The following is a 20,059-nucleotide window of genomic DNA, read 5'->3' as shown; positions in this document are numbered from 1 at the left end:
TTGGATTGAAGTGGATATTGAAGTGTTATGTATGGATTTGGGATTTGGTTTAGTCGAAATGGGTGTCCATAGTATATCTATTGGGTGTCCATAGTAAATCTAAGATAGAATGTTTAGTAAATTTGGGTTCAAAGTGAAAGAATGCATGTTTGATGATTTGCATAAGTTGAGTTTTATTATTCTAATGAAATTTTGATTGGGTATATATATATATACACACATGTATGTGTGCATACATATACACACTCTTTGGCTCTTGAGTAGGTTGTTTTGCGAGTTAAGTGTGGGGTTTTGATTTTTAGATTTATGGTGGTAAATGAGATGTTGTTAGGGAAGATATAGAAGTAGAATAAAATGTTGAACTATGAGTGGCTTGATCCCTTTAAAAGGGTACGTAGGCAGCCCGACCAAGTTTTGGGTGCAGCCGCAAATTAACAAAATAAAATTTAGGTTCCAAAAACTGTTTTGTTGTTTTGTTCGAGTATGAGATCCTATCTCATTTTTTATTTAGGATTTTCTTATTTATTTTATTCATTTATTTTTTTTCTAACACCTGGGTCAGGGTGTTACATGATGTTCCAAATATTCACATTGAGAAAAGAAGTATTTTATAGCACTGTGGAAGCAATGAAGACTAAACTTGATGAACAACACATAGAGACCGAAAGATTAAAGGCTGAGGCTGAAAAAGAGAGAGAAAAAAGTTGCTGAAAGGGAAGAGAGAATTATGAATGAAACCTTTGAGATGGAGAAAAGAGTCACTGTACAAATGGATGACTTTAAAAGGCAGCAAGAGACACTTGTGGCAAAGATATGAGGGAACTACCTGTATATGAAATAGGTAGGATGATGAGAGAGGCTGGTTTTTCACAAATTGAGACGGCACCACAAATAGAGCCAACAACACAAATTACACAAGGGAGTAAAAATGTGATTCTAACCCCAGACATTAGTGATGTGTATCGGCCTGAATTGCCCCTAACGGTTCATCGTTTGCAGCGTTGCTAATTTGGTTAGTTTCAACTAAAGATGTCATTATCTATTTTGATGGTTCTGTTTTAATATACTTTGATGGAACCTATTCTTGGACAAGGATTATGTTGTTCTTAGGGGAAAAATTTTAGAGGTTTTCCAACTTGAACAACAATGTATTCTAGAAAAGCAGTATATATTGTTTTTGTAATCCAAGAATTAACTAGGGTATGTATGTAAACTATGTTGGTAGGAATGTAAACTACATGTACATTTTGACGAGAATATCAAATGTTATATTTTGGATGGAGTTGTGGTTTTGTTTGCTTGATTAATTATAAATAGCATGATATATATATATAGTAGATAAATATGAGCAGAAAATTAAATTTTGACAGGTATATTATTTTTTAATGCAATCACTATTGCACACGAACTAGTGTGAATTAAGGTAAAGAAAATCAACACGTACATCTGTGAATACAGTGTCTAAGTTTTGTAACAGATTTATGTGATAATTATATTCACACATTAATTTGTGTAAATAGAGTTTACGAACTATCACTGATATTTGTGTGAAATACAGAGTTGTTCTCACTGATTGAGTATTTTATAAAACAACCACGTTTATGGAATGTGTTAGGGCCCACATAAAGTATTCGCACGGATTGTTAAATATGTGTGAATTGAGTATTAGTCCCCCTTAAGGAGAGCACGGATATCCAATTTATGTGTACCGTGAATGAAACCTTTTTTTCACTGTCATCCGTGTGAAATAGCCGCACCCCACACAAATTAAAATCTGTGTGAAGCATGGTTTTTCTAGTAGTGATAACAAGATGTTATGCTAGATTGGTTACACTATGATCGTGTGCTTTGGACAGTTGTTTGAATCACATGCCAGATTGCATGTAATCATCAAACATGCAATATATATATATATATATATATATATATAGTTGTAGATAAAAGCTAAGAATTTTTTCACAGTTCGAGATGAAATCTTTTAACAATTTGGAACAGAACATGCTTCTTTAGCTTTGGTTTTTTAAATACATACATTAGTATTACACAAAAATACATACATACATATATTTTGTGGCTTATATGAGGGATTCATTTATTAAGCCCTTCTTTTACAAGATCCCTTATTGTGGCTTATATGAGGGATTGATTATTAACCCAACTTTTTGATTACATATCAACATCTCCACCATTCAACCTCTAGGTATATATGAGTAGATCATTTCTAGAAATTTTCAGCTAAATTGGTGGTCGTTAAGGCTTCAAACTAGCTTAAATCAATGAACGGATCAAATCTGCCAAACTTGAACCGTTCATGCAAATCGCAGTTTTGAGCAACTTAATGATCACCATTTTGGATGAAATTTTGCAGAAGTGATCTACATATTAGGAACTAAAAACTGAACGGTTAAAATTGAAAAATATGATCTAAAAGTTGGTGTAATGCTCAATCCCTCATATAAGTCATAATAAGGGAGCACTCACAAAAAATTAATATTTCATATGATTAGAATATTGTAGAAGGAAGAAAAAAGAACACATTTATAAAATTATAAAAAATTCTATATAATCATTATAATGGCCCAGTACCGTTTGATCAGTGGAGCTAGATGATGAACAAGAAGCAAGCCTTTAGTTTTGGAAAAGAGGTTTTCTTTCATCTTTGACATCTTAATTACATTGATTATGTCGTGTGCGTTTCACTGCTTGATACTAACTTGCTGCTCTATATATATTGCATTGATCAACATTTTGAACAGAGGTTGCAAGGATTGATAGATTGGATTGATCTCCTCTATTTACCCCTCTGAGTTCAAGAATTGGGCCCAAAGCTGCAAGGAGCTTTCTGCGTGTTATGCCCAGGTCTCCGTGCAATGATGTTGGTTTGCTGCAGTGACATGTTTGTGACAATGTTGGCAGAAACTTAGTGTACTTTTGATATTCTGGCATATGAACAAAATATATAAAATGACTTGCAAGAAGGCATGAGGCGTGGGAGCTAGAAGTACATGAATTGCAGGAGATGAGATGCTTGATGCAGTAAGAGATTTGCTGTGGTGTAATTAGTGTAACGAGGAAAGGGAGGATTTTGGTGGTGTTTGATAGGTATAGGGTTGTTTAGAGCTTGAGAATGGTTTTGGATTGGAGGCTAGGGATGCTTAGCATGTTGCTTGAGACTTGCTTGAGAAATATGTTGTTTTGTGTTTCTGAGATAAATTGCCTGAAGGTTGTGTTGTTTTTGCAGCAGCTAAAGGCTTTAATTTATAGACTGGCGGAGGTGAGGCTAAGATACAGGTTTTTGGGATAAAACTGATGGACATTAAAGAGAAGTATGTTGTTGAATTTAAATATAAAAAACACAGCAGTGACCACAAGACTTTGATATGGTGTATGTTGTGTTGTTGCGTGATGTTGGAATTGGAGTAGCAAATCTCAAGGAAAAGCTGATGTGTTGATAGATGTGTATATTGGTATATCTTGTGGAGGCTAGAGCTTAGAACAAAGTGAAGGAAAAAGCTGATAGGGACATGCTTGGTGTAGAAAAAGATGACTTGCTGCAAGGTAAAAGCAAAACGGATTGGGACTTGTGCTTGGCGTAGAGGAAGATTAATTACTGCGGGGTAAAAGCAAGTAATATTATTTGTGTAGCTGGAAAGCTATTGGTTAAGTGGGTAAAGTAGGTAATTAATTTAAATTTATGGATTAGGATTATCTCATCTTTACAGCCCATCAAGCGATTTTAGATTGTTGGGCCTGGATTTTGGTCCCAAGTCCAAAATCGCCAACAACCAAAACCGAGAATAAGCTTCATGTACTTCCGTTACCTTCCACACCACACCCAAACTTGTAAGCCCCAAGAGCATGATTGTGGTTTGGGTCCACATGCGTGGCATGACTATTCGAATAAATATGTAACACTTTGTATTTTTGGAATGTAATTCGCATGTGTATTTTCTTATCGCGTTTGCAATATCACTTGAGCATGAATATTGATTTTTTAGATATCAACAAAGTGTCTGTTAACATAAGTTAGGCGATAGGCATAATAAGTATGACTGAAATTTCATTCAAACTAGTGTGATGCTAGACGACTAAGGGTGAGTTATTTAATAATTTAAGGAAAAAAAAATAGTGTGATGCTAAACGATATATGTTATGGATTTCATTGTAACCAGGGGTTCAGGTTCCATGTCTCCCCTTATATTCGATAGTTTCATATGAAAGGTTAAAGGCAGCCGCACTAACCCTCGGTATCCCAAAGCCCAAACACAGCCAGCAGGGCATTGCAGTCTCTCTCTTGGCCACTGTTGACAGTGTCGTGGTTCAAATCTAGGTTGAGAAGCACACCTAATTAGACAAGAACCACTAGACTAGCTACCTTGCCAATGTTTCATGTCTATTTTTTGTTTTTTTGTTTTTTGTAACGAAGTCTATTTCGATATTGAAATCTCTACTATATTAGAAAGCCATGTCTTTTTGGTGTTGTCACACCCCGGACCCGGTGTCAGTGGTTTCCAAGCACCTGATGCCAAACTCGAGACGTGAGCGGGAAAAATAAAAGAAAATAAAACAATTTCAAATACTTTTCTAGAAATAAAAGAAAATAAAACGTTTACAAATAACAAAACAAATTACAAAGGTAAAACTGGTCTTGAGATCTATCTGACTTCTAATCTTCCGTACTTCTCAACTCTTGTACACGTAAGCTAACGTCACAATTAGTCTTCTAGAAACACGTGTCCTCGTACAAACCTGAATAAGACTCATAGGAGTGAGCTTACGCTCAGTAGGGCCTAACCTTTTTAGGTTATACTTAATTAAGTCGCAAAAATCAAGTTATCACACATCAAACAATACCTTAAATATAAATAATAACAATTCAATGCATGTATGCAAATGAACTTCCTCCACTCGATTACTGGCTTATTAGTCCATACATCAAAGACATATGAGCCTACACGTCCCATACCGTGTAGATGTCTCTAATATACGACCTAACAAATCAGTAATATCTCACCACATGTACCTTCTTTTGTTAGTCGTCTTGTTATACTCATGGTCTCCCGATCCGCAACCCGATAAGATCGTTTTATCGATGTCCGCCATCGACAGGGCATACTTTCCCTATATTTGTGCACGTGTGAGCTAATCATAGATCCCGAGGACAAACCATGAGGAAACTCAACTACACAAAATGTATCTGTTCTAATAATCTCATTCTCCTCTCCATAATCTCCATTCTCATAATTTCTCACTATTCCTGTCACACCCCTGACCCGGTGTCGGTGGTTTCCAAGCACCTGACGTCGGATCCGAGGTGTGAGCGAGAAAAGTAAAAGAAAATAATACAATTTCAAATACTTTTCCAGAAATAAAAGAAAATAAAACGTTTACAATAACAAAAATAATTACAAAGACAAAACAAACAGGTCTGGCGTTTTATCTCACTTCTAGTCTTCCGTAATCCTTATTGGCTCTCTTGTACACGTCAGCTAAACTAGGCTTCTCAAAAAACGTGGCATACCTGAACAAAATTCTATAAGGATGAGCTTACGCTCAGTAGGGCCAAACCTTTTTAAGTTATACTTAACTACGTCGCACAATCAAGTTATCAAATAACAAACAATTCTTTAAATATAAATAATGACAATTCAATGCATATATGCAAATGAACTTCCTCAACTCGATTACTGGCTTATTAGTCCATACATCAAAGACATATGAGCAAAAACGTCCCATAGCGTGTAGATGTCTCCAATATACGACCTAACAAATCAGTAATATCTCACCACTTGTACCTCTTTTGTTAGTCGTCTTGTTATACTCATGGTCTCCCGATCCGCAACCCGATAAAGATCGTTTTATCGATGTCTGCCATCGATAGGGCATACATCCCCTGAATTTGTGCACGTGTGGGCTAATCATAGATCCCAAGGACAACCCATGAGGAAACTCAACTACACAAAATGTATCTATTCTATCAATCTCATTCTCCTCTCCAGAATCACCATTTTTACTATTTTCACGTTTCCTCACAATGCATAATATATGCCAATGAATATCAATACTCATATCATAACATTCAATACATGCTTTTCTGATAAACGATAACATCGATCATTTAAGTCAACGATATCAATAATATCGAAAACAATAACATTCAAGAGTTATATCAACCAATGCCACACAATGTACGGATTTCGATAATAACCTAATTATCAATTTAAAGAAAGGTTCCCCGAGAAAGACCCTACCTGGAATCCAAGCTTTGATTCTGACGCTAAAGTTAGTAACACTGCAACACACTTCTGAAATCCTTATCCTTCTGCTTCTAGAATCTTGCAACTCGTACTCAATCCTCATACTGAATCTTTGTTCCCATAGTCGGCAAATCACTCTAAATCATAAAGGTCAATTTGTCCAAATCCTCATCATAGTTAAAGTTATTGTTCTCCCAGTACGAAATCAATCTCCAAAGTAATTTCACTTACTCACATTCTCATAAGCACAAGCATCATATTTCCCCCTTTTTGATCTAGATTATATATCACCACTAGCTCCATTACTCACCACAACTCATATAAGACAAAACATGAAACTTAATCTTCACCATGATCAGCATTCCCACTTCATCTTCCATCATAATATACACGTCCAAGACTCACAATTAAACATTAGCTTCTATCAACGTAATTAGCCATACTGCCCAACTCTTTAACAAATCCATTCTTCTATTTCAACGTCTGTCTTCAAATCATGAAACAAGCAGCCAAGCCCTTATTCTTGAACAAACTAAATCAATGATGAACTGACAAAGCCAGCACGCCACCACACACTGTAGTCGAGTTCTGCCTAAATTCCAACTTCTCCCACAAACACCCAAACTCAAATTCAATTACAACAAACAATGAAATCAAGTTCCGAAGCTTCTATAAACATCAAAAGAGCTACTCCAAAACCCAAAATCACCACCACCTCCGCCGTGCACAGAGGCACTCACAGCGGTCACTCACTACCAAAAATCCAACTTCGTCATCTCTCAACCAAACACGATTTCAATTATACAAAGAGGTAGAACTCGACGAGAAGATGAAGATTGATACCTGAGTCGAACTCAGAAGTCACCGGAATCCGTCGAACCCTCGCCGGAAAATCCCAAAACTTCTTCTCTTCGATTCTCCCTCCTCCGAGCTTCTCTTCGAAAAACAGGAACATGGAAGGTTCCTGAGATCGAGATGAAGCTATCCATACCAGTGAGAGACCTCGACTTCGCCGGCATCAGAAACTCGCCGGTGGTCCCAGCCTCTCCTTCTCCACTTCGAATCTCTCTCTCCCGACCTCTTCTGAAGAAACTGAGGACATAGGGAGGACCATGAGGATGAGAGGAAGCTACCAATACCGTTCACGCTCGTCGCCGTCGCCGGAATCAGAAACCCGATCGGAGAGGCAGTCACCTTCTCTCCTCCGATTCTCTCTCGCCGGAGCTCCTCTTCAAAATCCAAGAACATAGTGAGGTAGGGGACGGCAAGATGGAGCTGTGGACACCGGTCTTGCGCCGAGAGACGGCCGGACGACGGAGGAGCGATCGGAGCTCGTCGCTGCGCAATGGCTCGAGACCGAGTCGGTCTGAGCTGTGTTCTAATGCAGTCCAAGCTAATCCATACCCATATAATCTCAAATGGACGACCCATATTTCACCGATCTTGATATTCAATTTTTAATTAAAATTTTTGGATAATACCAACACCCAAAAATCATTAAAAATAGTTTCGATGTCCAAACGATGTTCCGAAAAATCTAACGAACTCGTTACGACGTCTAGATTAATCCTATGGCTCGAAAGACAAAATTCGACAAACCAAAATTTTGAATAATTTTCGAAAACCACAAAGAATTTTGAAGAATAATAGAAATCGAAATAAAAATAGCTCGAAAATAATTTTTCTTTTAAAAATAGAAAACTGAAATTTCAAGATGTTACAATTCCTCATACCTCATAATGCATGATGCATTATGCAATCGAATATCAATACTCGTAATATATCAGACATCATGCTTTTATGGAGAACAATAATTTCAATCATATAAATCAACGATTACACATGCTTTATTGAAAACGATAACAATCAAGAGTTATATCAACCAATGCCACACAATGCACTGATTTCAATAATAATCTAATTATCAATTTAAGAAAAGTTCCCCGAGAAAAACCCTACCTGGAATCCGAGTGTCAGTTATGACGCTAACTAAAATTAGTAACATCACGGCACGCATTCTGAAATCCTTATCCTTCTGCTCCTGGGATTGCAACATGCCTCCAATCCTCGTACCGAATCCTCACTCCAAGAATGTTGACAAATCACTTCAAGTCAACAAAATCAAGTCCTTAAAATTGATAAGGACACCCATATTATTAATCCGCATTTCCTCACCTTTTCCAACAATTACTAAATCACATGCCACCACATTAAGTTGTATCCCAACTATATACGCACCAACACAGATCCAACTTGAAATAGAAATTAATCTCTATATCCAAAATTACTCTCTACACCCAAAACCCCCATTTATACATCTCATTGATCACCCTTCCGTCTTCTCCTTTGCACCATTTCACACTTTCCTTCACAGTGAGGGACCGATCACTACACAACCCAAGTTCATGAACTTCTTCCAGCTTCCATAACTTTACATAATGAAACAACCCAGCAAAGCCATCTTTCTCTAATTCAATAGCCATCTTAACCTTCATTTCACCAAACTCTTCCAATCATCTTTCTCTAACAATAATTCAATAGCATCTATATGAACTTCAAAGTATCAAACCAAATAGCTCAACACTACAAACTTGAACACTCTGCAACCCAGCTCTCTGGATCAACGACTTCAGAAACATCTAATCATCACCACCACCCCGCCGCTGTCGACCCGCCGTGCACAGCAGCACTCACGGCAGTCCTCTCTGCCAAAATTCCAACTTCTTCCAAATACTTCCAAGCTCAATTTAAAGTATATACAGAGGTAAAGCTCGACGAATGGACCAAGTTTCATACCTTGATCAAAACCAGACGTCGCCGGAAACCATGGAAACTCGCCGGGGAAAACTCAAACCACTCCTCTGCATCGATTCTCACTCACCGGACCTCATCTCTGCAAGCTGAAGGCACAGGGACGTCGACGAGACCGAGACAAAGCTACCAACACCATCCATGCCCGCCGCCGTGGCCGGAATCCAAAGTTGGCCGGCAAACCCAGCCTTTCTTCTTCTTCTTCGATTCTTCTTCACCGGACTTCATCTCTGAAAATAAATACCTTGGAGAAGACCAGGACATCGAGACAAAGCTGTCGCCACCTTTCTTTCTCCTCGCCGTCGCCGGAGGACAGAGCGGCAACCGGGTCGCCCGTCGCTGCTATTCGGGTCGGCAGAGACCCGGTCTGGGTCTGAACTGATTTGATCTCCTTCTCTCTTCCACTATGTATATACACCGTCCAACGACTATGATTAAACGGTTTAGTAGATCAGACGGCCCAGAAGATGTCAGTAAAAATTCTATTTTTAATTAAATTTTTGGATAATATTAACTTCTAAAAATCATTAAAAATATATCTGATGTTTAAACGATGCTCCGAAAAAAAATCCTACAAACTCGTAACGACGTCTAGTTTAATTCTATGGGCTCGAAAGATAAATTTTGACAAACTAAAAATTTTAATAATTTTCAAAAGCCATAAAGAAATTGAAGAATAATAGAAATCGAAATAAAAAATAACTCGAAAATAATTTTTCGTTTAAAAATAGAAATTTGAAATTCCAGGATGTTACAGGTGTCAAAAGCTTCATCAATTTTTTAAACTCTCTATATTACCCATTAATTATGAAAAAATTATTCATATACAAAATATGTTGAAATGGTACTACAGAAAACAGAAAGTAAATAAACCAAAAACAGAAATTATTATAATAAAAAAAAACATAAGACATGATAAGATGATAACAGTTTTATTTCACTTTTAACGTAACATTTAAAATAGAACCGCTCTTCAACTATTCTTAAAATTTGTTTCATTAAATAACCTATACAGTCGATCATTTTTCTTTTTTCACCGCAGAGGAGAGTGATTACAAGTAGCGGTTTTTGTTTGACATAGGAAAACACAGCTGCGGAGGAGTGGGGTTGTCTTCAGTCTTTGCTGCCCAATTTTGCCATCATCTTAATCAGGGAAAGAGAGGAAGAAAGAAAGGAGAAGGAAAGAAAGAAGGAGAGAGAGAGAGAGAGAGAGAGAGAGAGAGAGAGAGAGAGAGACAATTTGGTACGAAGTTTAGACCCAAAAGTTTGTTGGGGTTCGGCATCCTCTTGCGGTGAGTGACTGCTTTACTGATTTGTTTTGGTTTTCCCTTCTTATTTAATCTTCTGGAAATTGGGTATGTTGCTATTGCTATCTTGGTTGTGTATCGAATTTGGTTGGTGAGTGACTTTCTCTGTCTCATGTATCTTTTGATCTTGAATTTTCTGGGTTTGTTATTGTGTTCGATATGTTCTTTCCGAGATTGTCCTTGTGATTGTGAGTTTCTCGTATCAATGTTTTTATAAAGTTTGGATTTGAATGGTTTGATTTCCTGATCTGTTTTCAGTGTTTTTTTCTCGGGTGAGTGACCTTCTTTTGGTCTCGACTTTGTGTCCTCTTTTTATTGATCTTTCTGGAAATTTAGGATATTGCTGTTGTTAATATCGTGATTCATATGCAATTTGTGATTAGTTTCGGGTGTCAATTGTGGCTGTTTTTAGTTAGCAGCAAACTATTCTTGGTGAAAATTATGTGTTGACTTGTGTCTATAGTTTGGTATCTTTGTAGTGTTTTGAATTTCATTTGATTGCCCGATTTGTGCGATGGGAGCATGAAAACTATATATTTAGAATCCTCTAGCCAGTAAGAGAGTGGTACTGGCAGTGTGCGCACATTACTGATGTGACGTGACCATAATTCGTTGCACGATCATGGGGCTATTGTAGTCTGTGTGTTTTTTGTGCTGTGATAGCCTGTGTTATATATTTTGAGATTGTGGTGGCAGCTCATTGCTTATTGTGATCATGGTGTTGATCATGATTGGTTCTGGTGTTCAAATCGGTGGGTGAAATTTATTGGTTATGAGTGGTTTCATGTTATGAACAAGTCCTCTTATTTATTTATTTTTTTAGCTTTGCATTGTTGTTTGATGATCTCTTGGTCACCTTGTTTTGTTTTGGCACTCACTGAGCGTGCTTTTAGCTCACTTCCTCATTGATTTTTGTTTGCAGGTTTTTGGATTTTCTGTTGAGAAAAGTTTGAGCTGAGTAAAGAGCATGATTTCTTTATCATTTTCTTTTGTAACGTAAAACTATTTTATTTATTTATTTCTGGTTTTGTAATTTTTTTGAAATACTTCTCAGGTTTAGCTGGTAACTTCGTCATCAAATTTCTTTTACTTGCTTTACCGGCCTTTAATGTTATTTTAGCTTAAAGTTTGGGCCGGGGTTTTGCAATTAGTGTTTAGTGATTTTCAACTTGTTTACGAATTCAAACGTACTAATGTGCAGCTACACAAGATTCTAGCAATTCACTTGCTCTGAAATCAAGATTTGTAGGTAGGAACAATGTTAACACAGGAGAAGGATACAAGTAGTTGTATTTAGTTTTTATGCCACATGAACTGCTGACTATGTTTTATAGCTTTAACAAGTTTTTGCACTCGATTTTTTGGAGAATCTCGGCTAACATACCATGTTGGTCATGTCAGATGGCTTTGAGAGGTGTGTGGCAGCTGAAAAAACTGGTTGTGAGCTATTCTGATAGGGGAGGAAGCAGTAGGGGAATCAGGTATGTTCTCTTTAAATCACTAGCTGCAAACCCATGCATTGAAAAAGTATTTTAGAAGCGCAATTAGCATTTTCTGAACTGAAGAATGGCCAAGTAGTGTTCCATTTGTTCCCAAACTGGCTAATGCAACCATTCTGTCTAGGCGTCTAGTATGATGTTTGATTTCATCAACAAATCAGAAAATTTACTCTTATAAAACAACTGTTTTATTGTTTTAATATTTTTCTGGTACTATGAACGGATTCTCTTATATTTATTTCTGAATATCATTAAAATTATTGCAAAAGATAAAAAACAATGAAGAGGATCTAACCAGAATAGCTCATGTTCATCGAAATCAACTTTTGTGTGTCAAATGCAAAATGGTATCACAAGTTTGCTGAGTTTTGAAGTTGTTTTTGGCAGGTTTATTTAACTTTTGTTCTTCTTGATAATTTATACTATTGACGTAGTTATACTTTTAAAATACCATGCTGGGATAGTGGGTTGGGACTTGGGAGTAATTGCAATGCTTAGTTGCATTACGTTTTTTGTTTTTGTTTTTGGGTCACAAATTAGTTGGAGTTTAATAGCTGGTTTTATACAACTATATTTATGTATGTTTGGAATTATAAGTAGCTTTTTTTGTGTGTAGAATTGATTATCATAATTTGGTGTGTAGAAGTGATTATCATTATTTGAGTCCCACTTTTTCCAATTTCTGTTATCCTATCCAACAGACTAGTTCTCGTGCAATACTTTAATTTAGTAAAATAGAACAATTCTGGCCTGGATTCCACGCAACCCTTTTATTTACAAGTGCTGTCAAACAAATTAATCTACTATGCTACATTAGGGGTCTGTTTCTTTCCTGGTGCTCAAGAGGGGAAAAAGAATCTATCCCATTCTGTAATCTTCATGGAGTGTCATAACTTTAATATCTAGCAGTAAACTTTATTGGAGTTTGATTACCTATAACTGAACTCTTCTGGTGGTAGGTCATTTATGGAGTCACATCTACCGACCTTTAAGGAAAAGAATCCTCCGCTAGAGGTGGTTATTGAACATATTCGTGGACAGCATCCTCATTTGAAGGGCTTATACAGTTAGATCTCTCACACATACGCTCGCTAGCATGTATGTAAGTTGCTGCATATGGCATTAAACTTTTTCTGAGAGTTCTCTTGTAAACGGACAGATAATCAAAATGAAAGGGTGGTGTGTGTGAAGAATATGGATCCAGAAGAAGTTCATCAATGTGCAACCAGGCTAAGGAATTCACTGGGAAGGAAAGTGGTGAAACTGAGGACTAGACATGTAACCAAACATCCAAGTGTGCAAGGTACCTAGACGACAGACATCAAATTTTGAAGAACAAGTTACAATTTTGCAGTTTGATGTGTTTCAAAGCAGTTTAATTCAGCAAGCCAGATTGGCAACACGTGGTTACCTACTGATATTGTGGGTGTAACCTAGGGTTTTAGATTATAAACTGTTGTTTGACATGGCAATCGTGGAATTTGTTTTGATCAAATAATTCACCTGGTTCAGATTTTACTTGCGACCCTGTACTTCTATCAAAAGCACAGGTTTGCGGTTCTTTGTTCCGTGGAATCTTTTGTTCAAATTCTACTTGTGTTGTTGACTTGCACTATGGCTGCCGTTTTGTGAAGTAATATTTGTATGGATTATTAGTGTAGAATCATGATCCAAGATCAAGTCCAGCCTTAGAACTAGGATTATGCTAGTGATAACAGTACAAATTACCTGTGTTTAGTTTAAGGTGTTGATGGGAGGTGTTTACAAACATAACCGCCCTCTGAAAATATTCCAGCTTTCTGTTGAACTGCGCAATCTTTTCAAAATTGAGTTACAAGCTAGTTACCTTGTTCAATTTCGATGATCAATGACATGGGGACTGTCGGTTAGCTAGAGCACATTGTGACATTCATCAAACTTTCAAACTAATTGATAAGAATGGTTATAGATTTGGAACTCTATCCCTCTGCATCTAATTCATACATGTAAAAGAATTATTGAAACAAAGAAAGAAATCTGATCATCATAGTACTGGATCATTTTCTTCGGTGCGCCAATTCTTTTTCTTCTTGCTTTGTCATTGTTTGAAGTAGCTGGTGGTGGCATCAACCCACGAAGCATGGTCAGGACAGCGAACCCCAAGAAAGTGTAATACAAGGTTAAGACCTTATCAGATGCCTTGCCTGATCCATGAGTCCTGCTAATTTTGTCATCTGCAAATTTTCACCAAGCCACAAAATGCATGTAATGATGTAAGTTATCATTTGTATGAAGAACTTGGTATCAATCACTATGATGAAAGCATCTGTACATTTTTGCAAAAAGAGACGGTTTTTCTCTTCTATGTAATTAATTAACAATGCATCTATAACTCTTACAAAAATTCTATTGTGTAAACCTAATTGATAAACTGTAGAGTGCTAACTTAGTAAACTTATATATATCACAGACCAACTTATTGTTTATAAGGTAATTCTGGCATATATTCACTTCAGGAAGTTCCAAACTGATGCATTCTCTAGATTTTCCATTGAGAGCATATCCAGTTAGGGATAAATGGTCTAATTTGGGATACATAAACAGTGTGATAAATACAATCTAACTGTCTATTCATGTTGGTTTAAGTATATATCAATGCTTTGAATCCTCTCTTTTGTCGTTTTTTGCTTTTGAAAACACTCTTAACTACTTCCCCTAGAGCCTGCTTTTCTAATGGTTTGCTTCCATTATGGGATCGAACACATTATTGACATTGAACCGATCGATAAAAGAGCAAAACTCTCAGACTCCATTGATCTATTAGCTTCATAAAAAGATGATTATGCTTTTCTCCAGTCTCTATTAGATCTAGATAACATAATCAAGAATCCGTCAAGTTAGAATGCCTAAAACACACAAAAAGACAAATAATGGTAAGTCCATATTTTGGGAAACCATGCCCACCTTACGTGTCAGATTAGGTGACATATACACTATCCAATTAGAGTATTTCATCGTTTTGATTTATTGATTCTTTGCAAACATTTTCTCAATATCAGTTCACGGATTATCAAAATTATATTAAATTTTGTAGGGACTTATATAATCAACTATAATTTTGGAGGGAAATGTATAGGAGGGAATTTTGTAAGGACTTGTATAATTTGGTAGGGACTTGATTTAGATCTGCACGTGGGACGGTGGAGTGAGTCTGCATCGAAAAGAGCTGCGGTGAGCTTTGAAGCGGTGGCGCCAAGGAATGATATCATCGCAAGAGTCTTTGCAACCTCTTTGATCTTGAATCGAAGGGTTGTGGTTCTGTGGCGGCGGGGCGACATGGAGTGCAGATCCGGTGGTGGAAGGCTTCACCGGAGTGCAGATCCAGTGGTGGAAGGCTTCACCAGAGTGCTTCTTCACCGATTTAGCCTGGTTGGGTGCGAGGAGGGGGAGGAGGAGCTACTGGGCCTCAGTGTTCTGGGCTGCCATGTGTGGCCTAGTGTTCTGGGCCTGTGAGCTAATCCTCTTCCAACTTTCCCTGTCCCTCAAGTGGGTTGGGCCTGAGTTGGGTATTTTATAGGAGTCACACTCTTATCCTATGTGGTTGTTAGATCAGAGCTGTTCAATGGTCTTCTAGGTGGAAACATACACTATGGGGTCTTAGGAGTTAGGCTTGTCAGTACAGATGCCTTGATCTAATGATCGCACAGGAGTAGGGGTTTTTTATGTATTATGCTGTCTAGTGTAGATGTCCACATATTTTGACGTAGTTTTTTGGACTTCACTTTCAGTATTTAGTTGGAGTCAAATAATGAGTTTGCTCTAAACTTGTATCGGAGTTTGCTCCTGTCTGTCCTAGCAATAGTTTGTCGTATGGTCTTTTGGTCACTGGAGATATATCCACAAATTTTTTTTAAAAAAAAAAACTATAAGAGGGAAGTCAAATATCCTTCTTAAAAAAAAAAAAAAAAAAACTACATGAGGGAAATAGATTCTTTATTTATAGTGAAAACCATAGTTTTGTACATCCATAAATACAAAGATGAAATATATAGCCTCTGTAACACCATTTTTAGCTACTGAATGGAAATTTGGTAATCTTCCCATCATTTTTTATAAAGTTTGATGCCCTTCCACCTTGATTCCATGTAGTTACTAGAATTAAATGGTGCTGCATACACACCACATTTGAAGTAGAGGTCTCCTGGTCCCTGATCTTTCACCACAAACTTCTTAACACCGTCAATGAAAACTATGACCTTCCCTTTGTCAACATTGTGGATTATATTTACTCTGAACCACTTATCATAGAGATCAGTATCAACTAAGTTGTATCTGTAGTATCTGAGATCTCCACCGTCTCCTTCATACATCCTTAGTTGTAGAGTTGTAGCTCCCTCACTTGCACCATGAATCTGCACTATTGTAACCCCAGAAGTACCACTTGGAACATATGCATAGCCTTCAAATTGCCAGATTCCAGACGAATAATCATGTCCCTGCAAGCGAAACCGTATGCAGATGAGTTGTTACAATGTTGTGATGTTTACCTGGAGTGGAAGTTATTAGCATTGCTTGTGGATTATGTCCAAGTTGCATCAATAATTTTGTTTGTGGTAAGTTCTATACTGATGAGAAACTGTGCCATGTATATTTTCTAACTGTATTCATTTAAACCATGCATATATATTGAAAAAATTCTAATACTAATGCATATATATTGAGAAGCCGAGAGATATAGATACCGATATGCGCAGTTCTGAGCGTGGTCTTGTTGGGCTATCTGCGCTGTAGGGCTTGTCATTGTTGTAGATCCAGAATCTTCGGACTCCATCTTTGTAACTATAACGATCATAAAGAGGTTCATTATATGGCTTTTGCAGCTTGAAGTTGTCTTCTGTTAATGGCACAAGGGTGAACCCATCAGTTGGATCATCAGCAGCGCAAAGATAGAGGCCTTCGAAGAAGTAGCTCAGAAGGAGCAAACACAACAACTTGTAGCAGAACGAATTCATTTTGATGCAACTCGGAATTTAGTATGTGGGAAATGGATAACAACATAGAACAGAATGAGCCCAATTTATAACAACAACATGAATACATGATAGTTGCTTTCATGATTTCGTTATTGTTCTTCTGCTGCTTCTATACTTTGAACAAATTCCAACAGTTGGACTTCTAAACATGTCTTACATGAGAGTACGAGACATCTTGATAGAATTCTTAAACTTTACGCATCAAACATCATAAATATGACTATCTCAGAATTGAAACTTAAGTTGTATGCTAATGTCGACGACCCACCAATTTTTTTTTTATTTTCTTATTGAACGATGGATAACACAATTCAGATATGGTGGCCAAAACAGCAGTCTCGCTCTATCTGTTTCTCACATTTTCGTTGGTCCAAGAATATTTTACTACCCGTCGGTTATTAACTAATATCAGATATGTACAATTATGGGAGGACGGCCATTTCGATTTTCGACTGCCTCCGATTCCGAGTGAACCAACTTGAGAACAAAACCCCCAAATAACCTCCTCCATCGTAAGAAGACATTCTCCCACGTACCCTTAATTTCTCGACAAAAGGAGGACACCATGGCATGCGAATAAATGTGACATTCGCCGTCGCCGACGCCAAGGACGCCGCTGCCTAACTCTCTGTTGCTACAGAGATGATCGAGAAGGGACGACGTCTTTTATAAGGTTTGCTTGATTGGATGTTTTATATGTAATATTTATCTTAAACCTCTAACTAAATAGACTCGATCATGTCGAATATGCCTTCATATATACCTGATAATGAAAATGCTTAATCTCATCAGTGCATGACTTGATAAGTATGAAAATCATAACTTCTGTACCAAATGTATAAATCTTTTATGCTACTAAAAGTCTACTTGGGTGATGTAGTTGTGGGAGAAACATGTTTTGGAGGGAGATTCTAGTGTACGTTTTATTGAACAGCTTAGTCAAACATGGTCAAACCGATTGATATGAATTGACAGATCATTTTCAATTCAAATCGGAGTTCATCAACTCCATTTCGGTCAAATAAACCTCTTAGCTAGCCCGTCAAATGGTACTAATTAATTTATGAACAGAATGATCAAGTTTAATTCCTCAACCCTAGAATTAAAATCATTTCCCCCTTAATCAACGTCCAAACTCGATGATAATAAGATCCTTGTACACACAAGTTTAAAGAATCGATTTATTAGAAAAAAGAAAATTTAGACAAATGTGTCTGTAGTGCGCCCAAAGTTTATAACGTCAAAAGAAAGAGGAAGTAAAACTTGAGGAGGAACTTTTTTATTATTAGACCTCAGAATGTCATGGCTAATTATATTGATTCAACGCAAGAAAGTTCATTCCATTAAAATATATTGATTCAAACTGAAAAAAGCTTTAGATTATTCTTTGACGACCTTATTGTTGTAACTTGTAAGTTATACAGGTTTCGATACATATATATATATATATATATATATATACAGCCCCCCTTCTATTGAGGGATCCCTATTTTTGGCCACTTTCTAGGGATAGGGCATTACACCACTTCCCAATTGAATTTTTACATCTCCACCATTCATATCTTAGGTCTATATGAGTAGATCACCTCTACAAAATTTCATATGATTTGGTGATCGTTAAGGCTTTCAAAAGTTCAATTTAGTTTTAATGACCTTCAACGGTTTTAGTTTGACATAAGTTGGACCGTTCAAAATCATTAAAACTAAATCAAACTTTTGAAAGTCTTAACGATCACCAAATCATATGAAATCATATATATATATAGTATATAATTCTTTATTCTTGCATTGCATCAATCATTTCTTGAAGATTTTGATTCCCTTCCACCTTGACTCCATGTAGTTACTTGAACCAGTTAAAGCTGCATAAGCTCCATATTTGAAGTAATGTGTGTCTGGACCGTGGTCTTCCATCACCATTTTCTGGACACCGTCGACAAAAATGGTAACCTTTTTTGCACCAACATTGTGAATCACATTCACCCTCACCCACTTATTGTAGACATTACTCACGACCACATTCTTGTTGTAGTACATCAAATCTCCATTGATGTTCCTTAGTTGCAGAGTCGTAGCTTCATCGGCCGCCCCGAAGACCTGCATTATTATAACGCCGGTGGTAGGCGACGGCACGTAGCAACTGCCCTCGAATTGCCAGACGCCGGAAGTGTAGTCATATCCCTATAACACAATTTACGTACAGATTAAGATCAAGCTAATAAAACTTCGAGTGAAGAACCTAAAATCCTTGGTACTAATTAGCCACAAAAATTAGGAGTAAAGAGAAGAATATTTACATACTGTAACTCTGATTTCTGTGCGTGGCCTGGTTGGACTGCCTTGTTCAAAGGGCTTGTCATTCGTGTAAACCTTGAAGGTTTCGACTCCATCGACTTTGCTGTAGCGCTCCGCCACAGATTTGTCGTACGGTTTCTGCAACTTGAAGTTGTTGTTGGTCAGCGACACACGGGTGAACCCATCAGTAGGATCAGCAGCAGTACTACAGAAATATCCCAAAGAGCTCAGTAGTAGCAGAACCAGGGCATTCTTGCAGAAACTAGTACTAGTGCTCGTCATCATCGTTTGGTGATAGATATCCTTTTCAAGAAGTTGAGTACATGTATTTATAGTGAGAGCCAAGAATATCATCGATCACTAGCAACGGCAAAAGGAGGGCATTGATCGAATTGTAAGGTATATCCGATCCCAATTTAGGCAACTATATATCTAGCAGGGGCCTAACTTTCTTACATTATCACCGTTTCTAGCTGTACGATTACATGCATGCATCCAAGAAATACAAATCTATCTACACTTGAGACTGGTCCAGTTATTTCATGTTGCATGTGCTGTTACATATGTAGGACTCTGTAGTACACATGCATGTTTTTCGTAGATGCAATTTTCATAACTCACATTACCAATATATATAACAACTCAACTCATGTAATAAAAATATATCATCGATCATTAAGGTAAATAAAGTTTTCCCTGGAAGAATTAGTTATCGATAGTGGTAATTGTATGTATGGTACTACGTACTTATCTAAGTTGAGATTGCATACGTTGGCTTACTGCGAACTTACACTGCCTTTCCAATTGCTACTTACTCGATCGCTGCTTGTTTACACAAAAGCACTGAAACAGCCATATATGCATGTTTAGCCTTGCTT

At 37.2% G+C, this 20,059-nt stretch overlaps 2 protein-coding genes and 1 pseudogene across 3 annotated transcripts; 1 reads left to right on the top strand and 2 right to left on the bottom strand.

Annotated features, from left to right (window-relative positions):
• Positions 1–10,286: 10,286 nt before the first annotated feature.
• LOC101292562 lies at positions 10,287–13,206 on the top strand (annotated as a pseudogene). Its single transcript, XR_183969.1, has 4 exons — positions 10,287–10,360; positions 11,777–11,856; positions 12,834–12,940; positions 13,034–13,206. The product of XR_183969.1 is annotated as an uncharacterized LOC101292562 (transcript).
• A 2,750-nt stretch (positions 13,207–15,956) lies between these two features.
• Positions 15,957–16,865, bottom strand: LOC101311829 (citrate-binding protein-like). The gene is made up of 2 exons (XM_004292473.1): positions 16,596–16,865; positions 15,957–16,349 (listed from the first exon to the last, which is right to left on the bottom strand). The coding sequence occupies exons 1-2, from the start codon at positions 16,863–16,865 to the stop codon at positions 15,957–15,959; spliced, it is 663 nt and encodes a 220-aa protein (XP_004292521.1).
• Positions 16,866–18,683: 1,818 nt separating this feature from the next.
• On the bottom strand, positions 18,684–19,463 carry LOC101311542 (citrate-binding protein-like). The gene is made up of 2 exons (XM_004292472.1): positions 19,188–19,463; positions 18,684–19,067 (listed from the first exon to the last, which is right to left on the bottom strand). The coding sequence occupies exons 1-2, from the start codon at positions 19,461–19,463 to the stop codon at positions 18,684–18,686; spliced, it is 660 nt and encodes a 219-aa protein (XP_004292520.1).
• Positions 19,464–20,059: the final 596 nt, after the last annotated feature.

Source organism: Fragaria vesca, linkage group LG2 (genome assembly GCF_000184155.1).
Source record: "Fragaria vesca subsp. vesca linkage group LG2, FraVesHawaii_1.0, whole genome shotgun sequence".
In the NCBI taxonomy this organism is placed as follows: Eukaryota; Viridiplantae; Streptophyta; class Magnoliopsida; order Rosales; family Rosaceae; genus Fragaria; species Fragaria vesca.
The sequence above is the reverse complement of the archived record's forward strand: the minus strand, read 5'-3'. Positions and strand labels throughout refer to the sequence as shown.

Coding starts and splice junctions, on each gene's coding strand:
- LOC101311829 (XM_004292473.1), bottom strand. CDS start 16,865: ATGAATTCGTTCTGCTACAAGTTGTTGTGTTTGCTCCTTCTGAGCTAC. Junction 16,350..16,595: donor GCTCAGAACTGCGCATATCG/GTATCTATATCT, acceptor TTTCGCTTGCAG/GGACATGATTATTCGTCTGG.
- LOC101311542 (XM_004292472.1), bottom strand. CDS start 19,463: ATGACGAGCACTAGTACTAGTTTCTGCAAGAATGCCCTGGTTCTGCTA. Junction 19,068..19,187: donor GCACAGAAATCAGAGTTACA/GTATGTAAATAT, acceptor ATTGTGTTATAG/GGATATGACTACACTTCCGG.